Here is a 22,486-nt window from a genome sequence, read left to right as displayed (position 1 = left end):
GGAATAGTGAATTTGTCATTATTTAAAAGGGAAAATAAAACATATTTTTCTTTCTTAAAAGGGTAACACAATACATGTTTGTTACAGAAAAGCTAGAAAAGTTTAAAGGGAAAAAATCGTATTGCTACTACCTTACTCCACTGTTGGCTTCTCTATGTGTACCTATGTGTAAAATCTTAAGACTTTTTATAACTTAGATTTTCTACATGTGTTACTTATACCAAATTGCTTTTAAGCCAAAGTAGTCCATTCTAGATAATGTTATGTAACCAGTCCTTTACTGTTGTACATTATATCGTTTTCCGTTTTTTTGCTTTATAAGAAACTTAACAAATACGATTTTGCCTTTACACATCTATTACAATTTCTTCAGATTGACTATTTAGAATTGCTATTTCACTATCAAAAGTTGCTGCCATGATCTTTCAAATGAGCCAGGTAAGGGCCTTTTAAATTGCTTCCAAATTTTAGTAATAATGGCCACTGTATAGTTTGCCCAGGAATAGAGAGGAAAAGATTAGATAAATGTACAAATTTGGTGGAAAAGATGATTGGGAGATTATTTGGTTAGCATATATTTAAATGCAATATAGAATTAGGTCATTTTAATAACTATGCATGTAGGATTGAGAAAGCTAGAATTGAGTCATACAAATGTTGATTTGGGCTTTTTTTTTTTTTAATGAGAAGGATATGAAGGGCAGAGCTGCAGAACTTAATTATAATTTCTGATCTAAAATTAAAAGTATTTGAATAGAAGCACTGATTTAAAAAATGTAATATTTTAGACTGAGGCATGCAGTGTAAGTTTTTTAGAAATGGGATTTTTTTTCTACGTTCATGAATCTGTTGATAAGGAAATTGAAGAGTAGGCAAGTTGCTCCAAAACTAGAGAAATGTAATCCACTAAATTTATTCCACTTTTTTATGGAAGCATAATCTTGTTTTCCAGAAATGATTTTAGGAAAGTCCAGATGATGTATTACCCATGATACTACATATCTAGTATCAACGTTATACTTGATTTAGCAATGTAAAAGCATATATAAAATGAATGGAAAAATGGAAATGAATGGAAAAAATTATGATGTCATTAAAAATTGGCAAACAAAATGGTATACTGTTATGAATTTATCAAAATGGGAAGGGAATTGATTAGTGAAACTAGAATGATTCACAGTAGAGGACTACGGCTTTTGTCCCATGATAATTATTAATTTTTTAAATAGCAATTCTCAATTTGTGAAATTGCATATGTAGTGAGAAATATATTAAGAGAAGAAAGAATTGTAAAGAGTTTTAAGTAAAAAGAGTTTTAAGTAAATGGTTTCCCACTTTTTTTTTCCACTTTTTTTTTTTTCTTTTTTTTTCCACTTTTAGAGGCACCTGACTTGGTCAGAAGAGTATGTGACTTGCTCTTGGGTCCTGAATTTGAGCCCCATGTTGGGTGTAGAGATTATTGGAAAAAAAAAATTCCACTCCACATGTTTTAAAAAAAGTTGTATAACTATACTCATGGAAGATTAACTCAGCAAATAAGTGGAGTAAGATACTTTCTAAGGTGATACATAAAGTTCTTGTAATAATGCTAGAGAAATTATATTACTGAATAGTATTTTTAAGTTAGCCTGGAGGGGTTTTCATTTTATTAAGAGTACAATTCATAAAAGTTGAAAACTAAGGTAGCATAGAAAACAGTATATAAATAGATTGGAAAGAAACTGTTAGACGTTTGAGGGAAGAAAATCAGTACTTCTGCTTAAGCATTACTTAGGGTGCATATTTTGGAATCGATACCGTTTTTGCGATCAGTAGCTTATAAAATTGGTTTATTGACATTCCTACTAGCTGAAAGATCTCAAATGATTGTACGTATTTCTCATTCTCAGTTTTAATGTACTGGGGTTTTGTGGGGGAAGGGTTAGAGCGAGAGTGAGTGGGGGAGGGACCAAGGGAGGGGACCGAGAGACAGAGACAGAGAATCTCAAGCAGGCTCCACACCCAGCATGGAGCGCAGGGCTCCGTCTCACAACCCTGAGATCATGACCTGAGCAGAAATCAAGAGTGGATGCTCAATTGCCTAAGCCACCCAGGTGCCCCTAATGTAAGAATTTCTGTCCCACAAGGCAGATTTGAGAGAATGATGGAGAGGTGGCATAATGGTGCTAGAGTAGCAAAACCAATTGAGCCCATTGATAATAAGTGATTTTTGATACTTAAGACCAAATTACTTTTCTCAAAAAGTAAAATATACTGCTCTATTTTTCTTACTCAAAATTTGAAGGATATTCTTTCAAAAATAATGTTTGGCATAATGTTGACAAAATATTTTTTCCCGGGAGCAAAGATTTTATAGACATTAAGTGAAAACAGGCTGTGTCTATAGATGTCAAGTGAGGATTGTTGACAAATGCCCTGTATTTGGGGCAAAATCAAATTTAGTTGAAGGGCGCCTGGGTGGCTCAGTGGGTTAAAGCCTCTGCCTTCAGCTCAGGTCATGATCCCATGGATCAATGGGATTGAGCCCCTCATCAGGCTCTCTGCTCCACGGGAAGCCTGCTTTCTCTCTCTGCCTCTCTGCCTGCTTGTGATCTCTCTCTGTCAAATAAATAAATAAAATCTTTAAAAAAAAAATTTAGTTGAAAGTTTTAGCTTTGGTGGTTTTGGTTGAAGTCAATTTTGCCTGATTTACCTATCACTTATTCAACTTTTTTAGCTTTGTAGGCCTGGCTAAGAATTTCAGAGCATTTAAAAATGAATCTAGAATAGAGATGTTTATAACCAGAGAAAAATACCAGTACATTACTCAGAAGAATTCACTGCCCCAAATCAACTATGATTTTCTCTCCAACTCTTTACTGCAGTAAAATTGTGTTATAGAAAATGTGTTATGGAAATATGTAACTGAAACAACTCTGAATTCTCCCAGTGATAACTGTGTGCATTTCTCCTTAGCTTATGTTTCTTGCACTCTAGAGTTAGAGGATAAGTAGAGGGTAAACATACCAAATGTGTGTGTATTTTTTAAATTCCACTTTTAAACTAGAATATTGAGGATATTTCTATTTAGTATTATAAATCTACATCATTGCTTTTGAATTTTATGTATATATGTATACCCCATTCCATTGGGTTTTTTTTAAAGATTTTATTTATTTATTTGACAGAGATCACAAGTAGGCAGAGAAGCAGGCAGAGAGAGAGGAGGAAGCAGGCTCCCTGCCGAGCAGAGATCCCGATGCGGGGCTCGATCCCAGAACCCTGGGATCATGACCTGAGCTAAAGGCAGAGGCTTTAACCCACTGAGCCACCCAGGCGCCCCACCCCATTCCATTGTTTAGACAAAGCATAATTTAGTCATTCTGCCTTTGGTCATTTAAGGTTCCAAATTTGTGTATTAGAAGCAGTCTTTTCAGTGAACACCCTCATACATAGATCTTGCTAAAGATCAATATAGAGCGTAGTCGTTAAGTGCTCAGTTGTGCAGTCATGGGCAATTACTGAACCTTCTCAGTTTTCTCATCTTTAAGTAATAAAAATAGTACTTTATTTACTTGAGTGGTATTTTAGGATTAAATGAGTTAATATGTCTATATACTCTTACTAGATTAGTGCTTAACATACATTAAATACCTAATAAATGCTGCTAATGTTAGCAGTATTTTGTATTGATTTCAACTTCCAACAAGTTTAATTCTTTCAACTTTTAATTTTAAATTTGTAATAGATAGGGGCGCCTGGGTGGCTCAGTGGGTTAAGCCACTGCCTTCGGCTCAGGTCATGATCTCAGGGTCCTGGGATCGAGTCCCGCATCGGGCTCTCTGCTCAGCGGGGAGCCTGCTTCCCTCTCTCTCTCTCTCTCTGCCTGCCTCTCTGTCTACCTGTGATCTCTCTCTGTCAAATCAATAAATAAAATATTTAAAAAAAAAATTTGTAATAGATAGCTATACATTTTATCACCACATCCACTGATCTTTTTTACTCCCACATTCCTTTTGACCTGTGGCATATCCTACCATTCACCAGTTCCCCTTCTTACAGTGCTCACTACTTAGATGGGATTTTGTCCTTTTTCTCTTATGTACTCGTTAGGCTTCTGTTCTTTTTCTCTGCTTTAGGGAATATACCTAATGTCTTAGGCATTATACACTCTGGTATATATACGTATGTTCTTTTAAAACAAATGACTAGAATACAAATTCCTTATCCCCAGTCTAATTTGAAAACAAATACCTTATCTCCTGACTAAGTTGTTTCTGGTCAGGTACCTTTGTATGGGCATCTCATATTAAATCTAATAAAAAGTAAACTTTACAACACCCACCATAACATTTTTTATTTTTATTCTCATGAAAAAATACTTCTGTTGCTCTTCCCTCTATATTACTGGTTTTCTCTTCCTGTTTCCCCTCCTCCAAATTCAGCCTACTTAAGGATGACAGCAACAGCCTCTTAGCTATTATTCTGTCAGCTAGTCCCTGCTTGCTTCATCCCATAGCATTAACACCGCCACAGTCTTCCTCACCTGCACCTCCCACCCTACTACTGATGAGCCATTGTTTCTGTTGCTTATTGGTGACATCCAATTTTTTGTGCATCAGATTTAAACTCTGCTTAGGCCTTTTGTAGCGGACCTCTACTACAGTTAGCCATGTTGCTTTCCTAGTACATGTTCTTTCTCCTGTGGATGTCTTCACTGTCCCACAGAAAATTCCACAAACTCGTGTCAATGATTTATACAAACCTTTTTTCTCATTAATGGCCTGGATTTCGCCTGCTTAGTGAAACTTTCCTTGCTAACTCCAATTTGCATAGAACTCATTTTCCTCTGAATTTTATAGGACATGGAACCTATACAAAATAATTTAAAGTTAGTCCTCTATTCTTTCCAGTAATTACTTTTATGTGTCCAAGTAGATTATAAGCTCCTTAATAGAGCTCAGTTTCCTGTTCTCATATCTACTTCATAAATTCTATGCACACACTGGATACTCTTTTTTTTTTTTTTTTTTTTTTTAATTTACTTGAGAGAGAACACGAGCAGGTGAGGGGAGAGGGAGAAGCAGGCTCCCTGCTGATCAGGGAGCCTGACAAAGGCAGGGCTGGAACCCAGGACTCTGGGATCATCACCTGAGTTGAAGGCTGATGCTTAGCCAATTGAGCCACCTAGGCGCCCCGAGGATACTTTTTAGTTCAGAAAAGTGGAAGGTCAATTAATACTTAATTCGGTTAGTATGAAGTATTGAAATGAATGTAAACTTAATCTAGAACTGAAGATAATCATATTTTTGCTTAGCATATTTCTTTTAAAGATTTTATTCATTTATTTGACAGAGCACACACAGCAGAGCTGCAGACAGAGGGAGAGGGAGAAGCAGGCCTGGATACAGGGCTTGATCCCAAAACTCTGGCATCATGACCTGAGCCGAAGGCAGGCGCTTAACTGACTGAGCAACCCAGGTGCCCCTGCTTAGCACATTTTAATTTCAATCCTAATGAGACTATAGCAGTGGTCTATACTTTCCACTCATGTTTAACATATTTCTGCAACACATTTTAAGTGCTTGGAGAACTGAAATTTATGGGACATAAACAGGTTTATCTAAATCTGTATATGTGTATGTTGGCATACATTTGTAACTACATTTAATAGAAAAGTTATGTTACAGAAATAATACCCTATAATATAGGAAACAATAGGAAGTATAGATGAACAAAAATTTAAAACTACCTAGTTTCTTTATTTACCTGGCTCCTTCACTAAAATAGAACTCCACAGGTTATAAAACTTAATCTACCACTCTCTCCAGTGCTAGAAAAGAGCCTGCCTCATAGACATGCCATTATTTGTTAAATAAAAATGAATTTATTTGAAGACAGTCCTTCGCTGATATTGGGACTGGGTGGTGGAAAGGAGAATGTTTTGCAGCTACTCCAACAACTTGAAAACTGTTGGTCTATTTTAAAATGTCATTCTTCAGTATTTCCCACATTCCTTAAAAACTACTTATATTCTGTAATCTTCCAAGACTTTTTCTCAGGATATAAGATTAGAGAGCAGTGGGAAAGAGTGAAGGATTGGAGGATAGGGTTTATAATTAGGATGCCATTTGCTTTCAACTTTAAGGTTTAGAGCCCCAAACTTTGGATAATTAAGACAAGCAGGATGAGGCAAATTCTGTAGCTCAAACTCAGTTTATATTGTCTTAAATTCCACAAAAGTACATGTGCTTTACTTTGGAAAAAGATGTGGGGAACAAATTAGGAATGCAGATTTATAATTAATTCATTTATTCATCCTTTATTATAAGCAACTGCCATGAAAATTCACTTGAGATGAGGCCTACCCCTGCCTCTGCTGGGTAACCCAGTTGTGTCTTAACACAAGCACTGGGGCGCTGGGCTGGCTCAGTTGGTAGAGCACGAGACTCCTGATTTCAGGTTGTAATTTTGAGACCCATGTTGAGTGTAGAGAAAAGTAAAATCTTAAAAAACCAAACCATAAGCACCGACTTTTCTTAATTGGTTACTATGTAAAAACCTAAAAAAAGTATGTAAAGATTTCCTTTTAGATTGTTTTGCTTATTCATAGTTACCCTGTTATTTGGGTTTATTTGTTAGATATGTTTTTGAACCATTTAAAATTAATTTTACAATTATTATTATAATTGACAATTTTGCAAATAATGTTTTTTTAAATATTCTGACGTTATGGGATCTCTTTTCTTTTCCCAAGGTATTAAAAAAAAATTTTATTCGACAAAATAGGTCAAAATGCTGTTGATATATATGGGTTTATTTGATAAGAAAAATGTTAGTTTTATAGGCTTTACACCAAACTTTTTTATAAAATGTTCAGTGAAATATGAAAAATTTTCCAACATCAGCCAGAAAAAACTAATTTAATTTTGAACAGCTAAATATTGGAGCTCCTTTAGATTTCCATATAAAAATGTTCCAGGTAAGGGCATAGTTAATCTAACCTGTTAAAAATGAATGTTACCACAGTTAGTCAAAGGCTTATTAAACTTTTTTCACTTCTGACCCAGTTTATATTTTGCAAAATTAAATAATCTGCTGTAAGTCATCATTGTGTCCAATAATTACCCAGAGAATAGTTTTAGTTCCAAAAGACAACATTCAATGAATGCTTGGGAAATAACTGTGGAAATTAAGAAACGACTGGAAATGGGAAGTGTTCAAAAGTGTCAGAGATAGATCTGTGTTTATTCAGTGTTATACTTGTTTTACCCTGCCCCAAATAACCAGTAACCCCAATAACCCCAAATTCAATTAAATTTAAAGTTTAATTAATCTTGATAGTATTCCACTTATCTCTCTCCCCCCTTTATAAAATAAAAATGACTCCTAGGAAGTTGACACCTAGAAAATTTTTATTCCTGGGACATCTGGGTGGCTCAGTTGGTTAAGTGTCTGCCTTTGGCTGGGGTCATGATCTGAAGGTCCTGGGATGGAATCCCACTTGAGGCTCCTTACTCAGTGGGGAGCCTGCTTCTCCCTTTGCCTGCCACTTTCCCTACCTTAGTGCGCTCTCTTGTCTCTGACCAACAAATAAATAAAATCTTTAAAAAAAAAATTTTTTTACTCGTGTCCCTCCACAGCAACTTTTCATGTATTGGTAAAATTCAAATGATTTATCAAAAAAAGTAATACTGTAATTATATGATAAACAGTAGGTATGTCAGAGGAATATGTATTAGAAATTATCCTTAATTTTTTCTTATAATAATGTTTTAAATTATAAAAATAATATAACCACATTAGAAATTTTGAAAAAAATCATCATTTCATCACACTGACACATAAGTTATTCATATTTTGGTATAAATCCATGCACTGTAAAACATCTTTGCATTAGGCTAACTTGGGATTCCTGTTAAAAAACATAAGTCCACACTTCCTTTTTTTTTTTTTTAAGAATATTTATTCATTTGAGAGAGCAAGAGCCCAAGCAGGGAGGAGGATCAGAGAGAGCGGGAGAAGCAGATTCCCCACTGGACAGGGAGCCCAATGGGGGGCTGGATTCCAGGACCCCGGGATCATGACCTGAATAGAAAGCAGACAACCAACTGAGCCACCCAGGCCCCAGAAGTTCACACTACTCAGGTGATTGCACATTAAAGTTTGAGAGTTGGAGACGAAAGGTAATTTTTTAAGAGCCCCTGTTAGTTTCATTTTAAAATTACATAAAGTTACTTTTATTATTTATTTTTAAGTAAACTTTACCCCCCAATGTGGCGCTCAGACTCATGACCCCAAGATCAAGAGTTCCATGCTCTACCAACTGAGCCAGCCAGGTGCTCCCCATAACATTACTTTTAATAGATAGGAGCAAGTTCTAGTGAGCTTTGTAAAATTATGTGTATGTATATAATGGGCTTATTAAATGGAGGCATTTCCCATTGGTTAATGACAGATGCAAGAGTCTCTGGTGTAAAATTTAAGGCAGTATCTAGAATTTACATTATTTTCTTTTTTCTTTCATTATTTTAAAAATTTAAACCAAGATTCTGTTACGAGGTAGATTCCTGTACAAGCCTATATAACTGCTAAATATTAAGAATATCTAACTTCTAGGTAAGATGTTTTTGTGCAAATACTAGTTCGTAACACCTAGGATAACAATGTTTTAGAGAACAAAAATGGACTAGTAAGCAGGTTGTTCACATGTTCTTGTGCTGGTTTTTCACCAATGTGGAATTTTTTACCAAAATGGAATTTGAATATGATCTGCAGCATAAGCTTTGCTTTTCTCTCAAATGGGGTCAATTATAACAACATTGCTTTTTTGGTTATTTGGTTTATATAGCTCTATTTAAAGAATATGTAATGGAAAGTTTATACCCCTTTAGATCACAGTTTTGTTAATTGGTATGATTTATACATCTGGAATATCTAGATGCTTTCTTTTCAATCCTTGGAAAGTGTCCATAGGACATGTTCTTAATCATTCCTGTTTTATAAGTGGGAACACTGATGCTGTGAGAAATTCAGTATTTGATACAAAGTGATGAAATTCTTTTCATTTTTATCACACTGCTTTACCAAAGCAGGTTGATACTTTTAAAATTTGAATGTTTAATAAGTAAGATTATAGCTGCTATGTATTAACATTATAGCCATCAGTATAGGCTCTAGAGAGGGGCTGTTGAATATTTATTGGTTGAATTAATAAATGATAATGAGCGACCAGGTATTCAAGACCAGAGAATTCTACAGTTTTTCTACAAACATATATTGAATGTAATACCAATTGAAACAATAAATAATGAATCCAAGATAGAGGACCAATTCATGTAGGAAAAAAAAAAAAAACCACCAGATTTTTTGGTTTATATTTCTTACACAAAAATAGATTTAACTTAAGTGCATAAATGAAATCATATATATAGTCTCTTTTTTCTTGTCTCTATTCTTCTTTCTACCCTTAGAACTCTGCCTGCTATAACTATTATCAATTTTGTGTGTATACCATATTATCTCCACGCTCATAAAATCATCTACAAATATAGATATGTACAAGTAGATTTATTTTTGATCATTGTTTTGTAAAAATGAATTCTACATGCATGTTTTAATCATTTTCCATTCTATAAAATCACAGGGAAACTCTCCCAAGTTACCTGTTACATATAGCTTTACTTCATTTTATATGGATATATAATAGTCCATGATATGGATGCACCATAATTTATTAAACCATTTCCCTCCTGTTGGACATTTACTTTGTTAACTGTTTCTGCTCCTGCGAAGTTAGCAGTAAATAACTGTGTATAACACCATTGTATCCTGCGTGCTTTTGTTTCTGTGGGGTGGATCTGAGAACAGAATGGCTAGGTCAAAAGTGTACTTTTTTATTTGAATAGATTTTGGCAAAGGCTTTTCATAAAGGTTATAACAATTCATATTTTCTTGAGCAGTGGATGAACTCCCTTTCCTCATACCACTTCAGTAATGTTAATACCCTTTTTAAGCTTTTACCATACTGATTGGTATAAAGTGATATCTATTATTTTGTTTTTCCCATTTTGGAAGTTTGTATGTATTGCCACATTATTTTTAATCATTTGCATTTTCTCTTCTGGGAATTGCCTATTCATATTCTTTGCCAGTTTTCTCTGTACGTGTTGGTTGTCCTGGCCAGTTGTGAGAACTGTATATAATTTGTCATCTGCATTTGGGAAACTGATCACTTGAACTTAACTTTGCTCCCACTTTGAACTCAGCCTGTTCACCTCCACTGAGTCAAGCAGGGGAATGCAAGGAAACCTCAGGTTTTATGGCAGCCTCAAAGAAGATGGCTGGTGGAGAACTTAGGGCAAAAAGTGAGAAACTGACCCATGAAATTATTTGGAATGCCTCAACTGCCTTTCTACTCCCAGAGGGATGTTGACATCAGCGTGGCTCCAAGAAACCAAAAAGGAGGAAAACCAGCAGGCTGAATCCTCCTCCGCTTGAGCAAAGATGTCTTTTCGGTTCTATGCCCAAGGACTGTGAACAGCCTATTTGCTGTCTACACCTGCTACATAGCTGTCATGGTAGAGAAAGGGTCAGCTACCCAGGTCTGCCAACACTGAGCTTCAGTGAATAGAAAAAAACAGCTACACCTCTAAGGATCCAGCAATAAGAAAGGAGAGCTAACTGAAACTGTTGGGACAGGCCCCTAACAAAGCAGAGGAATGACAATAACTTCAACAAAATACTATGAACACAGCAATATTGAAAGCGTAGTATTTAAAAAAATAAATAAATAAACCAAAACCCCATTATTTTTGAACTACTATAGCAATAAGTCAAATGGAAGAAAACGGTAACATGGAGACCTAAATTATTGGCCTGGAAAATATAGTGGAGGAAATAGTTTTAAACCTGGACCAAAATTCAAAGACAGGGTAAAAATAATAGATTTTGAGAATAGAACAACGAGATCTAGTGCATATAAAAGGAGTTCTAAAAGGAAAAAAAAAAAAAAAAACCCAAATGGAAAAAAGGCAGTAATTTAAAAAAAAAAATTCTGGAGCTGAAAGATACCTGTTTCTGTAACTTGAAAGGGCATGCTGAATTCCAGGCAGAATTTATGCTAATAGAATAATAAATGGCAATTACTATGTCCTCACTTTGCCCGGCAACGTTCTAATGGCTTCACAATAACTCAGAGTCCTTAATAATGGCCTTGCAAAATGGGCGCTATCATCCCCATTATTCAGATAAGGAAAAAAACGTTAAGTGGATAGTCTGTAAACCCACGAGGTCTGACTCCAAAGCCTGACTGAGCTGGCTCAAAGTGCAAAACTTAGGCATATTCTCTTAAAATTTATGAACTCTGAAGATCAAGAGGAAATCTTACAAGTTCTGAAGAGAAAGAGCAAGTCGCCAGCAAAAGAAAAAAAGTAAAATTTTCATCTGCATCACCTTAAGGCAGGAAAGAGAAAAGGACCACAAGCCAAGATGTCTCAAACCAATCAAATTACCCACCTGCCATCTGATGAAAATACTCAGAGAAAGGGATACCTAATAATATTTAACCTTGGTCTTTGCACATGTTACTCCTCCTACCTGGAATAACTCCTCCCTTTCTTTACTAGACTAACCCCTCATCCTTAACATCTTCATCTTTTCCAGGACATTTTTTGCACGTCCCCAAGTCTAAGTTTTATATTCCCCCTAAGTGTACCCATAAGCATCCCGTATTTCCCCCATTTTGGCACTACTTTTCCCCATAAAATTCTAAGTCCTCTGAGGACACAGACACTGTGCATGTTTTGTTCACTGTGGTAGCCACAGTTCCTACCACAGTGCCTAGAATATAGTAGGTTGACTGGGTGACTAAAATGTAATTGTAGTCAAAGTTAGCAAATCTTTTTGCTCCCATACTCAGATTGTCCTAGCTATTCAAGGAAAATAAAGCTGTAAGTAAAGTTTGTCTTTAGTAGATATATGAGGCTTTATTCAAGGATGCCTTGAATATATTTATGTATCTTCCTTGTGACTATAATTTTACAAAATCTGAAATAAAATTTCAACAAATAATTGTATGAAAAGCTGTGTAGACTCAGTTTATATAAGGCATATTTATAATGCATAATTATCCATGTCCTGCTCAAAATTCTCTTATTTGTTATTTTGTAAAGCAGAATTAGTTGGAAAGTGTAGGGATGAAGTTGCAAGATTAGTCAGACTCTGGCATGGTGTTTTAATACACTAGAAACAATAATGTTAATTCTGTATTTTTCTCTATTTCTCTTTAGATAAAAGCTAAAAATTATGACAAGGTTGAAAAGGTGAGTCCTCATAAACATATTTTCAATTTTATGCTGAAGTGTAACTTAGGACTTAACACACATAGGCAAATAAAGTAAAATCGTAACAATTGTTGAATCTAGGTAGTGATTATATAGGACTTCACTGTACTTATTCAACTTTTTTTGTATGCTTGAAAATGTTCATAATAAAAATTTTGGAAAAGAAAATATACTCCACTGGCAAAAGTCATCAGAATGATTTTGATTATCTAAACTGAAAATAGGAGGGATTTGTTAAATTTGCCATTTTTCTGTAAGAAGATAAATTCATGAAAAGAGCTGAATTTATTTTTTTAATATTCCATTTTGCCCATGTACATGTGGAATTTTTTAACAGTGAATTCTGATAATATTTTCTTGTATTTATAGCTATTCCAGAGATGCCTTATGAAGGTTTTGCACATTGATTTATGGAAGTGTTATCTTTCATATGTTCGAGAAACCAAGGGTAAACTGCCAAGTTACAAGTAAGTTAAAAAAAGATCTTAAGAAAACAAGTCCTCTCCAGGCACACAGTCAGTCCCACCTTCTCTTAACTCTGGAGCGACTTCAGAAATTCAGGGTTCTCTGAGAAGTCAGTAAAACTTGGAACAAGTGCTTCAAAGAAAGCCTTATCCTGGAGAATTGAATCACCTAAGCCCTTCTATTTCAAAACACTACATTTGCAACACCAAGTCACTTTGTTGGCAGGCTTGTTGTCAAACTCCACAGAAGGCATGTTACTACTTGTCATAGCACTGCTCTTGGCGGCTTACTGTGCAGTGCGCTGCCTACGTATTCAAAGTGCCTTTGACAGCTCTCTTGTAGCATAACGCCCCATGATGACTCACACCCACCTATCCATCCTCACGAAAACTCAGTAATGGGCTTTCTCAAATAGCTCATCTTCTGTATAACAAACAGGCAAGTTATTTCTGTAACTAGAATTCTATATTTCCTTTTTCTCATTATCTTTTATTATCTTATATTAAAGAGGAAGTTCTTTCTTCCTAAATTTTACTTCAGAGCTAATACATCTTCAGACATAACTTACCTCCTTAATCAGAGAACCAGATATTTCCACATTTGAATCTGCTACATGCAAGATTAGGCAGTTTAAAGGATATAAGGTTAAGTGAAACGTGGGCTTTATCTTTGATAAGCTCACAAACAGTAGGCAAAAGAACGTACATAAATTGGGGCACCTGGGTGGCTCAGTGGGTTAAAGCCTCTGCCTTCGGCTCAGGTCGTGATCTCAGGGTCCTGGGATCGAGCCCCGCATCGGGCTCTCTGCTCAGCAGGGAGACTGCTTCCTCCTCTCTGCCTGCCTCTCTGCCTACTTGTGATCTCTCTCTGTCAAATAAATAAAATCTTTAAAAAAAAAAAAAAGAAAGTACATAAATTAATGACATCGACAGACTAAACATAAAAGAACTGCTTTCTCTATGTACTTGCAAAGATATCTTTATATTTTTGCTTATACAGAGGTCCAAATGCTGTTTTGATCATATGATCAGAAGTTATAATTCTTTTTAAAGTTTTTATTTTTAAGTCATCTCTACATCCAGCATGGGTTTCAAACTCACAACCCCAAGATCAAGAGTCAATACTCTACCAACTGAGCCAGCCAGTCGGTGTTAGATATATTTTTTAGTTGTAGATAAATTTTAGACTTAGTTTTAGTTTTAGTTTTGTTTTAGTTGTAGATATATTTTAGTAACAAATACTTGTTTGTAAAAACACATGTCTTTCTGGGTGCCTGGCTGGCTCAGTCAGTAGAGCATATGACTCTTGATCTTAGGGTTATAAGTTTGAAACCCATGATGGGTGTAGAGATCACTTAAATATAAAATCTTTAAGAGGGTGGCTTGCTGGCTCAGTTGGTAGAGCATGTGACTTTGTTTTTTTTTAAGATTTTATTTATTTGGCAGAAAGAGAGAGAGAGACAGTGAGAGGGGGAATACAAGCAGGGGGAGTGGGAGAGGGAGAAGCAGGCTTCCTGCTGAACAGGGAGTCTGATGTGGGACTGGATCCCAGGATCCTGGGATCATGACCTGAGCCAAAGGCAAATGCTTAAGGACTAAGCCACCCAGGAGCCCCAAGCATGTGACTTTTGATCTTGGGGTCATGAGTTCAAGCTGCACGTTGGATGTAGAGATTGTTTAAAAATAAAATCTTAAAAAAATAACAAAATCTTAAAAATAAACATGTCTTTCACATTTTTTTCAGAGAAAAAATGGCTCAAGCATATGACTTTGCACTAGATAAAATTGGAATGGAAATTATGTCTTATCAGGTAGAGTTAAGTTATTTCCATATTTACACTTAATATACTGAAAATATCAAGAAAGATACTGACATTTTACTTTATTTCTTAGATTTGGGTGGATTACATCAATTTCTTAAAAGGCGTGTAAGTATTTTTATAGGTTTTTTTTTTTCCTTCCATGTGAACAGTTGCTTTAGCTACACTATAATTGTTGGCATTTTTCTATCCAATGCCAGGGAAGCTGTTGGGTCTTATGCAGAAAATCAGAGAATAACAGCTGTCCGAAGAGTTTATCAACGAGGTTGTGTTAATCCAATGATCAACATTGAACAACTCTGGAGAGACTATAACAAGTATGAAGAGGTAAATTAGCCAGAGTAGTTCATTATTATAACTAAGCCATTTTAAATTTTTATGTACTTGGATTTACGGATTCTAGCCTCTCTAGTATAAGGTACCTGGATATTGGTACTACACAGGTCTGTTTTTATATTGATTGTAATCAGAGAACTACTCCTAATGTTTTTGTAAGGTTTTGACAGTCTTCTAATATTACTGAATTATTTTTCAGAGAATACCCTGGGAGAAATTCTAATTCTTGCAAAACCACTTATATTCAATGCTAAACCATATCCACAATGTCATACATATACATTGTCAGTCATCGCTTATGAAATGGGACCTTATTAGAATTGTTTCCAGTAGGCATGTTTAGTTGCATTGCAAGTCTTTGATGTAGTTAAAGTGCTGTGATTTATCGGCTTGCAGTGGAGCTGCAGTCCAAGATCTTTGTCTCACTGGCATATTTTTTTTTTTTAAAGATTTTGTTTATTTATTTATTTGACAGACAGAGATTACAAGCAGGCAGAGAGGCAGGCTGAGAGAGGAGGAAGCAGGCTCCCTGCTGAGCAGAGAGCCCGATGCGGGGCTCGATCCCAAGACCCTGGGATCATGACCTGAGCCGAAGGCAGAGGCTTTAACCCACTGAGCCACCCAGGCGCCCCTCACTGGCATATTTTTAACTAGCTGAGCTAATCAGCTTATATATGGGAACATACATGCCAAATAAGCTGTATCGTTACAAGTTTCTCTCATATCTATTGTGATGAGGAAGAACTATGTAGGGTGTTGAAACTGTTCTCTTGGGGTGCCTGTGTGGCTCAGTCCTTTGGGCATCTGTCTTCAGCTCAGGTCATGATCGTAGGGTTCTGGGATTGAGTCCCGAATCAGCGCTCCCTGCTCAGCGAGCAGTCTACTTCTCCCTCTCCCTCTGCTCCTCCCCCTCACACATGCTCTCTCTCTTCTCTCTCAAATGAATAAGTAAAATCTTAAAAAAAAAAAAAAAAAGTTACACAGACCTAGTTAGAAAAGGGATTTTAAAGCAAAGTGCTGGCTATTCAATCTGATGAATCTGTATAGCATTTTTTTATTAATAGAATTTTATATGAAATAATAGACCCTTTCCAAATCATTCCTTATCTTTAGAAATTCCTGACGCATGGAGACTTACTACACCCTCCTAACAGATATAAGCAGATCCTCCTTGATCTCTGAAGCATGTAATGTGATTAACCTTTATTTTATTAACAAAATGTTTCAAAATATAGAGTTTAAAATGATTTAGTAAATGCACAAATTAACTGTATTGTACTAATTTTAAAACATACTTGATTTTAAAATAATACACATTTCTCTGTTTTCGTAGGGTATCAATATTCATTTAGCTAAAAAGATGATTGAAGATCGGAGTCGAGATTACATGAATGCTAGACGTGTAGCAAAGGTATGGAATTCCAACAGATCACTTCTTTTAATGAGTATGTTGTTTATACAAGAGCTTTCCCTGTTTAATGTTCCTCTTGGCATTTTCAATTATTAGCAGTCTTAACTAATGACAATTTCATCATCTGAGCAGATATATTTGAAATGAAATGCCTCTTTACACACATGTTAAAGGATAAAAATAGAACAAATCACATTTGGAAGAAACTTTTTAAAATACTTGACCAGGACATGGAGACAAGGTTCTACCTGCGATTGACGAAGAGTTCTGTGCTTTCCTCCTATCTGCTCATAAATACTTGAATACTGTACTACTTTGTGGTCTCATAGCTCTTAGGACCAGATTTTTGTCTTTTGTGCATACCTTTCCATTCATTGACACTATTAAGAGGAAGGGAAGATAGCCTAGTAATACAAACTATCGAAATTTTAAAAGACAGTTTCTCCAAAGAAGGCAGTAGTGATGCCACCAGATCATCAGTCATGTTGATCTGTCAACTCCTCTGTCCTGGAGAGTGACCTCCTAGATCACCTGTAGAAGGGGCCCAGAGGTGTTCTGTTCACTCAGGCCTGGGGACCTGTTCTTGGGTATGTCATCCTCTGTTATCTTTCTCTCTGTTCTTTAGTAGTTTTTAGATTATATTAACAAAGTTGTGTTTGGGGAAAATAGGCATTTTGAACAAAGTATTCCAAACTGATCAACTCCAGTCCTTATATCTGAGTTGTTCCGAGGCTCACCACAGAATTCTAAATGCTTGTTATCTAGGAATATGAGACAGTAATGAAAGGTTTGGACCGCAATGCTCCCTCAGTGCCTCCTCAGAATACTCCCCAAGAAGCCCAGCAGGTGGATATGTGGAAGAAATACATACAGTGGGAAAAGAGCAACCCTCTTCGTACAGAAGATCAGACGCTTATCACAAAAAGAGGTAACAGGATTAACCCTCCTAGGACTCTAATTACATATATGTTCAGCCACTGATAATTATCCCATAGGCTATTTTTTGCCTCCAGTCTTTTTTTTCTCTTATGTTCTTCAGATTCAATAAGTTCCATAGATCCTTCTCCATTCATGTTCACTGACCTTTGTTTTATCATATCCAATCTGCTGTTAGATCCATCCAGTGAAGTCTTCATTTCAGATACTATACTTTTCAGTTCTATATATTTCCATTCTAGAAATTTTGGAGAGTGCATGAGTGGCTCAGTAGGTTAAGCATCCAACCTTGATCTCAGCTAAGGTCTTAATCTCAGGGTCATGAGTTCAAACCCCCATTGGGCTCCACACCCAACATGGAGTCTACTTAAAAAAATATATTGCATTTTTTTATAGTTTCTTTTTTATAGTTTCCATTTCTCTGTTGAGATTCTGTGTTTATTAACACCTTTTTCTTTATATCCTTGAACATATTTATAAGAGTAGTTCTGAAGTTCTAGATGTCTGCCATCATGGAATTGGTTCCTTTATCTCTTGACTGTGGGTCACATCTTCCTATTTTTGTCAGAGTCTAGATGTTTAAAATTTTTCTTTTGGACATTATACAGATGTACAAATGATGTACAAGACTGGGTTCTCTCATCTTCCTCTGAAAAATATTGAGTTTTATTTTAGCAGGGAGTTAAATTATTGACAGATCACCTAGACCTTGTTAGGATGGGTCTGTTTTAGTTTTGCCTTTAATTTTATGGTAAATCTCTTTGTCCTGGGACAAAGTCTTTACTCCTTAAACGGAGTGGGAAGTTCAAGGTGTTTGTCCGGAACCTCTAACTTGATGGGACTCAAATTCTAAACTTGATCTCCATTATAGTGGGCAGCTGCTAAGAAACCTATTCAGCTCTTTTAGCCTTCCAGCTTTGCTTTCCACTTGAGCTCTTTGTATTCTTCTGTGTGTAAGTATATTTTAGAGGCCAACTAAGATTTGAGGGCATTTATTCTCAGATGTTCAGGCTCCATTCTCTGTGGCTCTCTCTTTGCTGGGGACTTTCCCCCTTAACTTTCTACCTATTCTCATAGCTCAGAATGCCATGTTACTTCCCTCAAGCCAGTAAGACTTCAGTATTTGACTTGAGATCTAGCTATCCCTGTACACACAGTAATGTGTCCCTGAGGGGAAAAGTCATATTAAATATGGATCTTGCCCTGTGTGGTTCTGATTTTTTAAGGGTTCAATGTTTTTTGGTTTCTGTCTTGGCCATAAGTTTCTTTTGATCAATCTCCCATACCTTGAAATAGTTTTTGGGTTTTGGGTTTGTTTTTTTTTTTTATTTTGGTTTATGATTTTTATTTTCAGGAGAGTTAGTCTGATAGAAACACCTCTGCTACTGTCAGAACTAGAATTTGGAACTTTAAACAACTCCTCAGTCTTGTCTTATTCTTATCTGTAAGCCTTTGCAGATAATTTCCTTTGTCTACACTATGTCCCCTATTCCTTTCTGAGCTCCACTTACTCTCTGATCTGACCAGATTCTTTCCCTTCCTCAGGTTTTGCTTTAGATGTCAGTTCCTTAGGGAAGCCTTTCTTGAGTCCCTAAACTATGCAGAGTTCTGTTGCTTCAGGTTCAAGAGTACACTGTACTTTTCCTCATCATAATAGTTATTATACTTTATAATTGTCTTCATGATATCTTCCCAATACAGGACAGACTTCTTGAGTATAGGAAGCCTTTTTTTTTTTTTTTTTTTTTTTTAAGATTTTATTTATTTGTTTGACAGAGAGAGAGCACAGCAGGGGGAGCAGCAGCCAGAGGGAGAGGAAGAAGCAGGCTCATCCAGCAGGGAGCCCAATACAGGGCTCGATTCCAGGACTCTGGGATCATGACCGGAGCCGAAGGCAGATGCCCAGTGATTGAGCCACCTAGGCACCCCTTGAGTATAAGAAGTCTTTGTCACTGATACATTCAGTATCTCTCACATTCCCTAGCATACAGTTTGTGCTCAATAAGTACTAATTTGATAAATGATGGATGACTGGATGGGGCTTAGGTAGATAATGGTGCCAGAAATCATTACAGCTTTTATTTCTAATTATTCATAATCGAGGGCTGTTTTAGCCTACTAAGTTAGTAATGATGCTTGTACTGATAGTTTCTTAAATAATATTTTTTTAATTAAATGTTGTGAATGTCTTCCCTAGTTATGTTTGCTTATGAACAGTGCCTGCTTGTACTTGGCCATCACCCTGATATTTGGTATGAAGCTGCCCAGTATCTTGAGCAGTCAAGTAAACTGCTTGCAGAAAAGGGGGTACGTATTCCTTTCCCCATCTTTGGCCTTTTCATAGTTTTAATAGAGCAATAATTTGCTAAAAATACAACACTGAATTTTGGTAATGAAGTATAGGTATTGAAAATGTTAACCTTACAATATAAAGCTTAGTGACATTGTTATATGTGGCTACCTTAGTCAGAATTAAAATATAGGAACTGTTTTTAATCTATTAAAATGAGCCATTTAGAATACTTGAATGATTCTTCTGTGTGTTAAGAAGTCTTTGGAATTTTTTTAGAATCCAGAAGTGCATATGTATCCATATGTATATATGTGAGTGTCTGTTTCATTCTCTTTCAGCTCTATGAAAATTACTGAAGAGTGAACTTTCTTTTTTTTTCTCCTAGGATATGAATAATGCCAAATTATTTAGTGATGAAGCTGCTAATATATATGAAAGAGCTATAAGCACTTTATTAAAGAAGAATATGCTTCTTTATTTTGCATATGCAGATTATGAAGAGGTCAGTAACAGTATTTAGAACTTTCTTATAATTGGATTTTTTACTGCAGGACTAAATTTTTTTCTGACTGCTTCTTTGCCAGGTATATTGCTTTTGGTAGAGATGATGCAAAATGAACAGTTATTAGTCCTCAGCTCATTACATATTTATTTCAAAGCAGGTGCCATTGTGGGGTACAGCCTCTAAATTCCTCAGAGCTCGAATCCGGCTTGTTTATGACTGTCTACTTATATCCGCTTCTTCTCTACCACCCTAGAGTCGCATGAAGTATGAGAAAGTTCACAGTATATATAACAGACTTCTGGCAATTGAGGATATTGACCCAACCTTGGTGAGTAACATTATGTCTCTTTACCACCTTTGCAGGCAGCTTTAACAAAAATTTTTACTTTATATACATTAAAACTCACTATTTTTTTGGTATAATTCCATGAATCTAGACCAGTAACATTGAGTCATGGGACCACCATCACAATTAAGATACAAAACACTTATATCACCTCACAGAAATTCCCTCAAGTGACCCCTTTATAGTCAATTACTGATCTCTTCTCTTCTTTCTTTTCTTATTTTCTTTAATTTATTTTTAAAGATTTTATTTATTTATTTGACAGAGAGAGAGAGAGAGAGACAGAGATCACAAATAGGCAGAGAGGCAGGCAGAGAGAGAGGGAAGCAGGCTCCCGGCTGAGCAGAGAGCGCAATGCAGGGCTCTGTCCTAGGATCCTGAGATCATGACCTGAGCCGAAGTCAGAAGAAGCTTAATCCACTGAGGCACTCTTATGTAGACTGCACACCCAGTGTGGGTCTTGGACTCACAGCCCTGAGATCAAGAGTCACATGCTTTACCAACTGAGCCAGCTAAGCACCCCCTCGGGTTTTTTTTTAATGCAGCCGTATGAAGCAGTGGTGCTTTCTCTTAATACCTTCCTCGTGATTATGGTTTAAAGCCATTTATGCCACATAATCGTTGCCTAATAAATATTTCTTTTTAAATAAGTGGAAACAAGAGAAGCCAACATTCTGGGAAGAAATTAGACAGGAACTCACTATATCCTGAATTCTGCTCCATAATAGTGGTTTTCAAAGCCCTGAGTTTCTGTAAGAATGCAATGAAGTTCTTTGATCCAGAGGGCAAGGGCACCGGTGGGTGTGCGCAGCTCTAGAGCCTCTTCCTGAAGTCAGATCTGTTCTGCTTTTTGGTTTATTTGTATTGGGATTCCACTGTTTTGATTGCTTGCATTTATTCATCATTTTAAAATTCATTTAGGGGGGTGCCTGGGTGGCTCAGTGGGTTAAAGCCTCTGCCTTTGGCTCAGGTCATGGTCCCGGGGTTCTGGTATCGAGCTTCGCATAGGTCTCTCTGCTTGGCAGGGAGCCTGCTTCCCCCCGGCCCCCTGTCTACTTGTGATCCCTGTCTCAAATAAATAAATAAAATATTTTTTAAAAAATTCATTTAGGGGAGTCTGGTTGGCTCAGTCATTGTCTTTCTGCCTTTGACTCAGTCATGATCCCAGGGTCCTCGGCTCAAGCCCTGCATCGGGCTCCCTACTCAGTGGGAAGCCTGCTTCTCCCTCATCCACTCCCTCTGCCTGTGTTCTCTCTCTCGCTGTGTCTCTCTCTGCCAAATAAATAAATAAAATTAAAATTAATAAATATAAATAAAATTCATTTAGTGAATTGTTCTGTGCTAGTTCTAAACTAGATTCCAGAAGTACAATGACAAATGAGAGAAAATCCCTCTCCTTAGGGAACTCCTAGTTCATTCATCCATACATACATCTATCATCCATACTCTGTCAAAACTGGGTAACATAGTTTGACATGAAAACTGGGCAAATCAGGACTCTACTCTTAGTCCAGAAACATTTGTTCATTGAACAAATATTATATATTTATCATGTATTGTGCACTCTGTGGTGCTTAGTATAAAATGACTCATTAATAGTTTATCAGTAAAGGTACATTATATGGTCTTTGGAAAAATAGTGTTAGTGGGCTTTTAAAGCAATAAACCAAGAAAATGTAAAGTTAAACATATACTATTAAACTTGCTTGTATTAGATTAAATCTTGAGTTTCTAGGTGTTGGCATTTATTAATGGAATGTTTTCTAATGGTTTTACTTTTATTACCTCCTTATAATTTAATTGCATACTCAGGAATTAGTAGTGATGATTATACAACCTCATGCATATACTAAAAACCATTGTGCACTCTAAAGGGTGCATTTTGTGGTATGTGAATTATGTATCAATTTTTAAAAATTTATTTCCATTAAAAAATTTAATTTGCATGCATCTTTAATACCAGAAAAAAATTGCTTAAAGAGAGCACTATTTATAAGCTTACTTTCTGATATCTTGGGTATTCAATACAGGAAACATACTAGTATAAGAATA

The 22,486-nt window shown here is 36.1% G+C and overlaps 1 protein-coding gene across 2 annotated transcripts in view; it reads left to right on the top strand.

Annotated features, from left to right (window-relative positions):
- Positions 1–22,486, top strand: part of CSTF3 (cleavage stimulation factor subunit 3) — a 67,832-nt gene that overhangs the window by 37,302 nt on the left and 8,044 nt on the right. Inside the window, exons 1-11 of one of the 2 annotated variants that reach the window (XM_032841003.1) lie at positions 403–438; positions 12,270–12,302; positions 12,693–12,790; positions 14,532–14,598; positions 14,681–14,715; positions 14,808–14,934; positions 16,277–16,354; positions 17,120–17,282; positions 19,488–19,597; positions 19,969–20,085; positions 20,342–20,416. In XM_032841003.1, the coding sequence (XP_032696894.1) occupies positions 418–438; positions 12,270–12,302; positions 12,693–12,790; positions 14,532–14,598; positions 14,681–14,715; positions 14,808–14,934; positions 16,277–16,354; positions 17,120–17,282; positions 19,488–19,597; positions 19,969–20,085; positions 20,342–20,416 (924 nt within the window). In that variant the 5' untranslated portion in view covers positions 403–417. Of the gene's footprint in view, positions 1–402; positions 439–12,269; positions 12,303–12,692; positions 12,791–14,531; positions 14,599–14,680; positions 14,716–14,807; positions 14,935–16,276; positions 16,355–17,119; positions 17,283–19,487; positions 19,598–19,968; positions 20,086–20,341; positions 20,417–22,486 lie in introns of those variants that run through there. The other variant, XM_032841002.1, reaches the window with a different exon arrangement.

This window comes from Lontra canadensis, unplaced genomic scaffold (assembly GCF_010015895.1).
Source record: "Lontra canadensis isolate GAN:19392208 unplaced genomic scaffold, GSC_riverotter_1.0 scaffold118, whole genome shotgun sequence".
In the NCBI taxonomy this organism is placed as follows: domain Eukaryota; kingdom Metazoa; phylum Chordata; class Mammalia; order Carnivora; family Mustelidae; genus Lontra; species Lontra canadensis.
The sequence above is the reverse complement of the archived record's forward strand: the minus strand, read 5'-3'. Positions and strand labels throughout refer to the sequence as shown.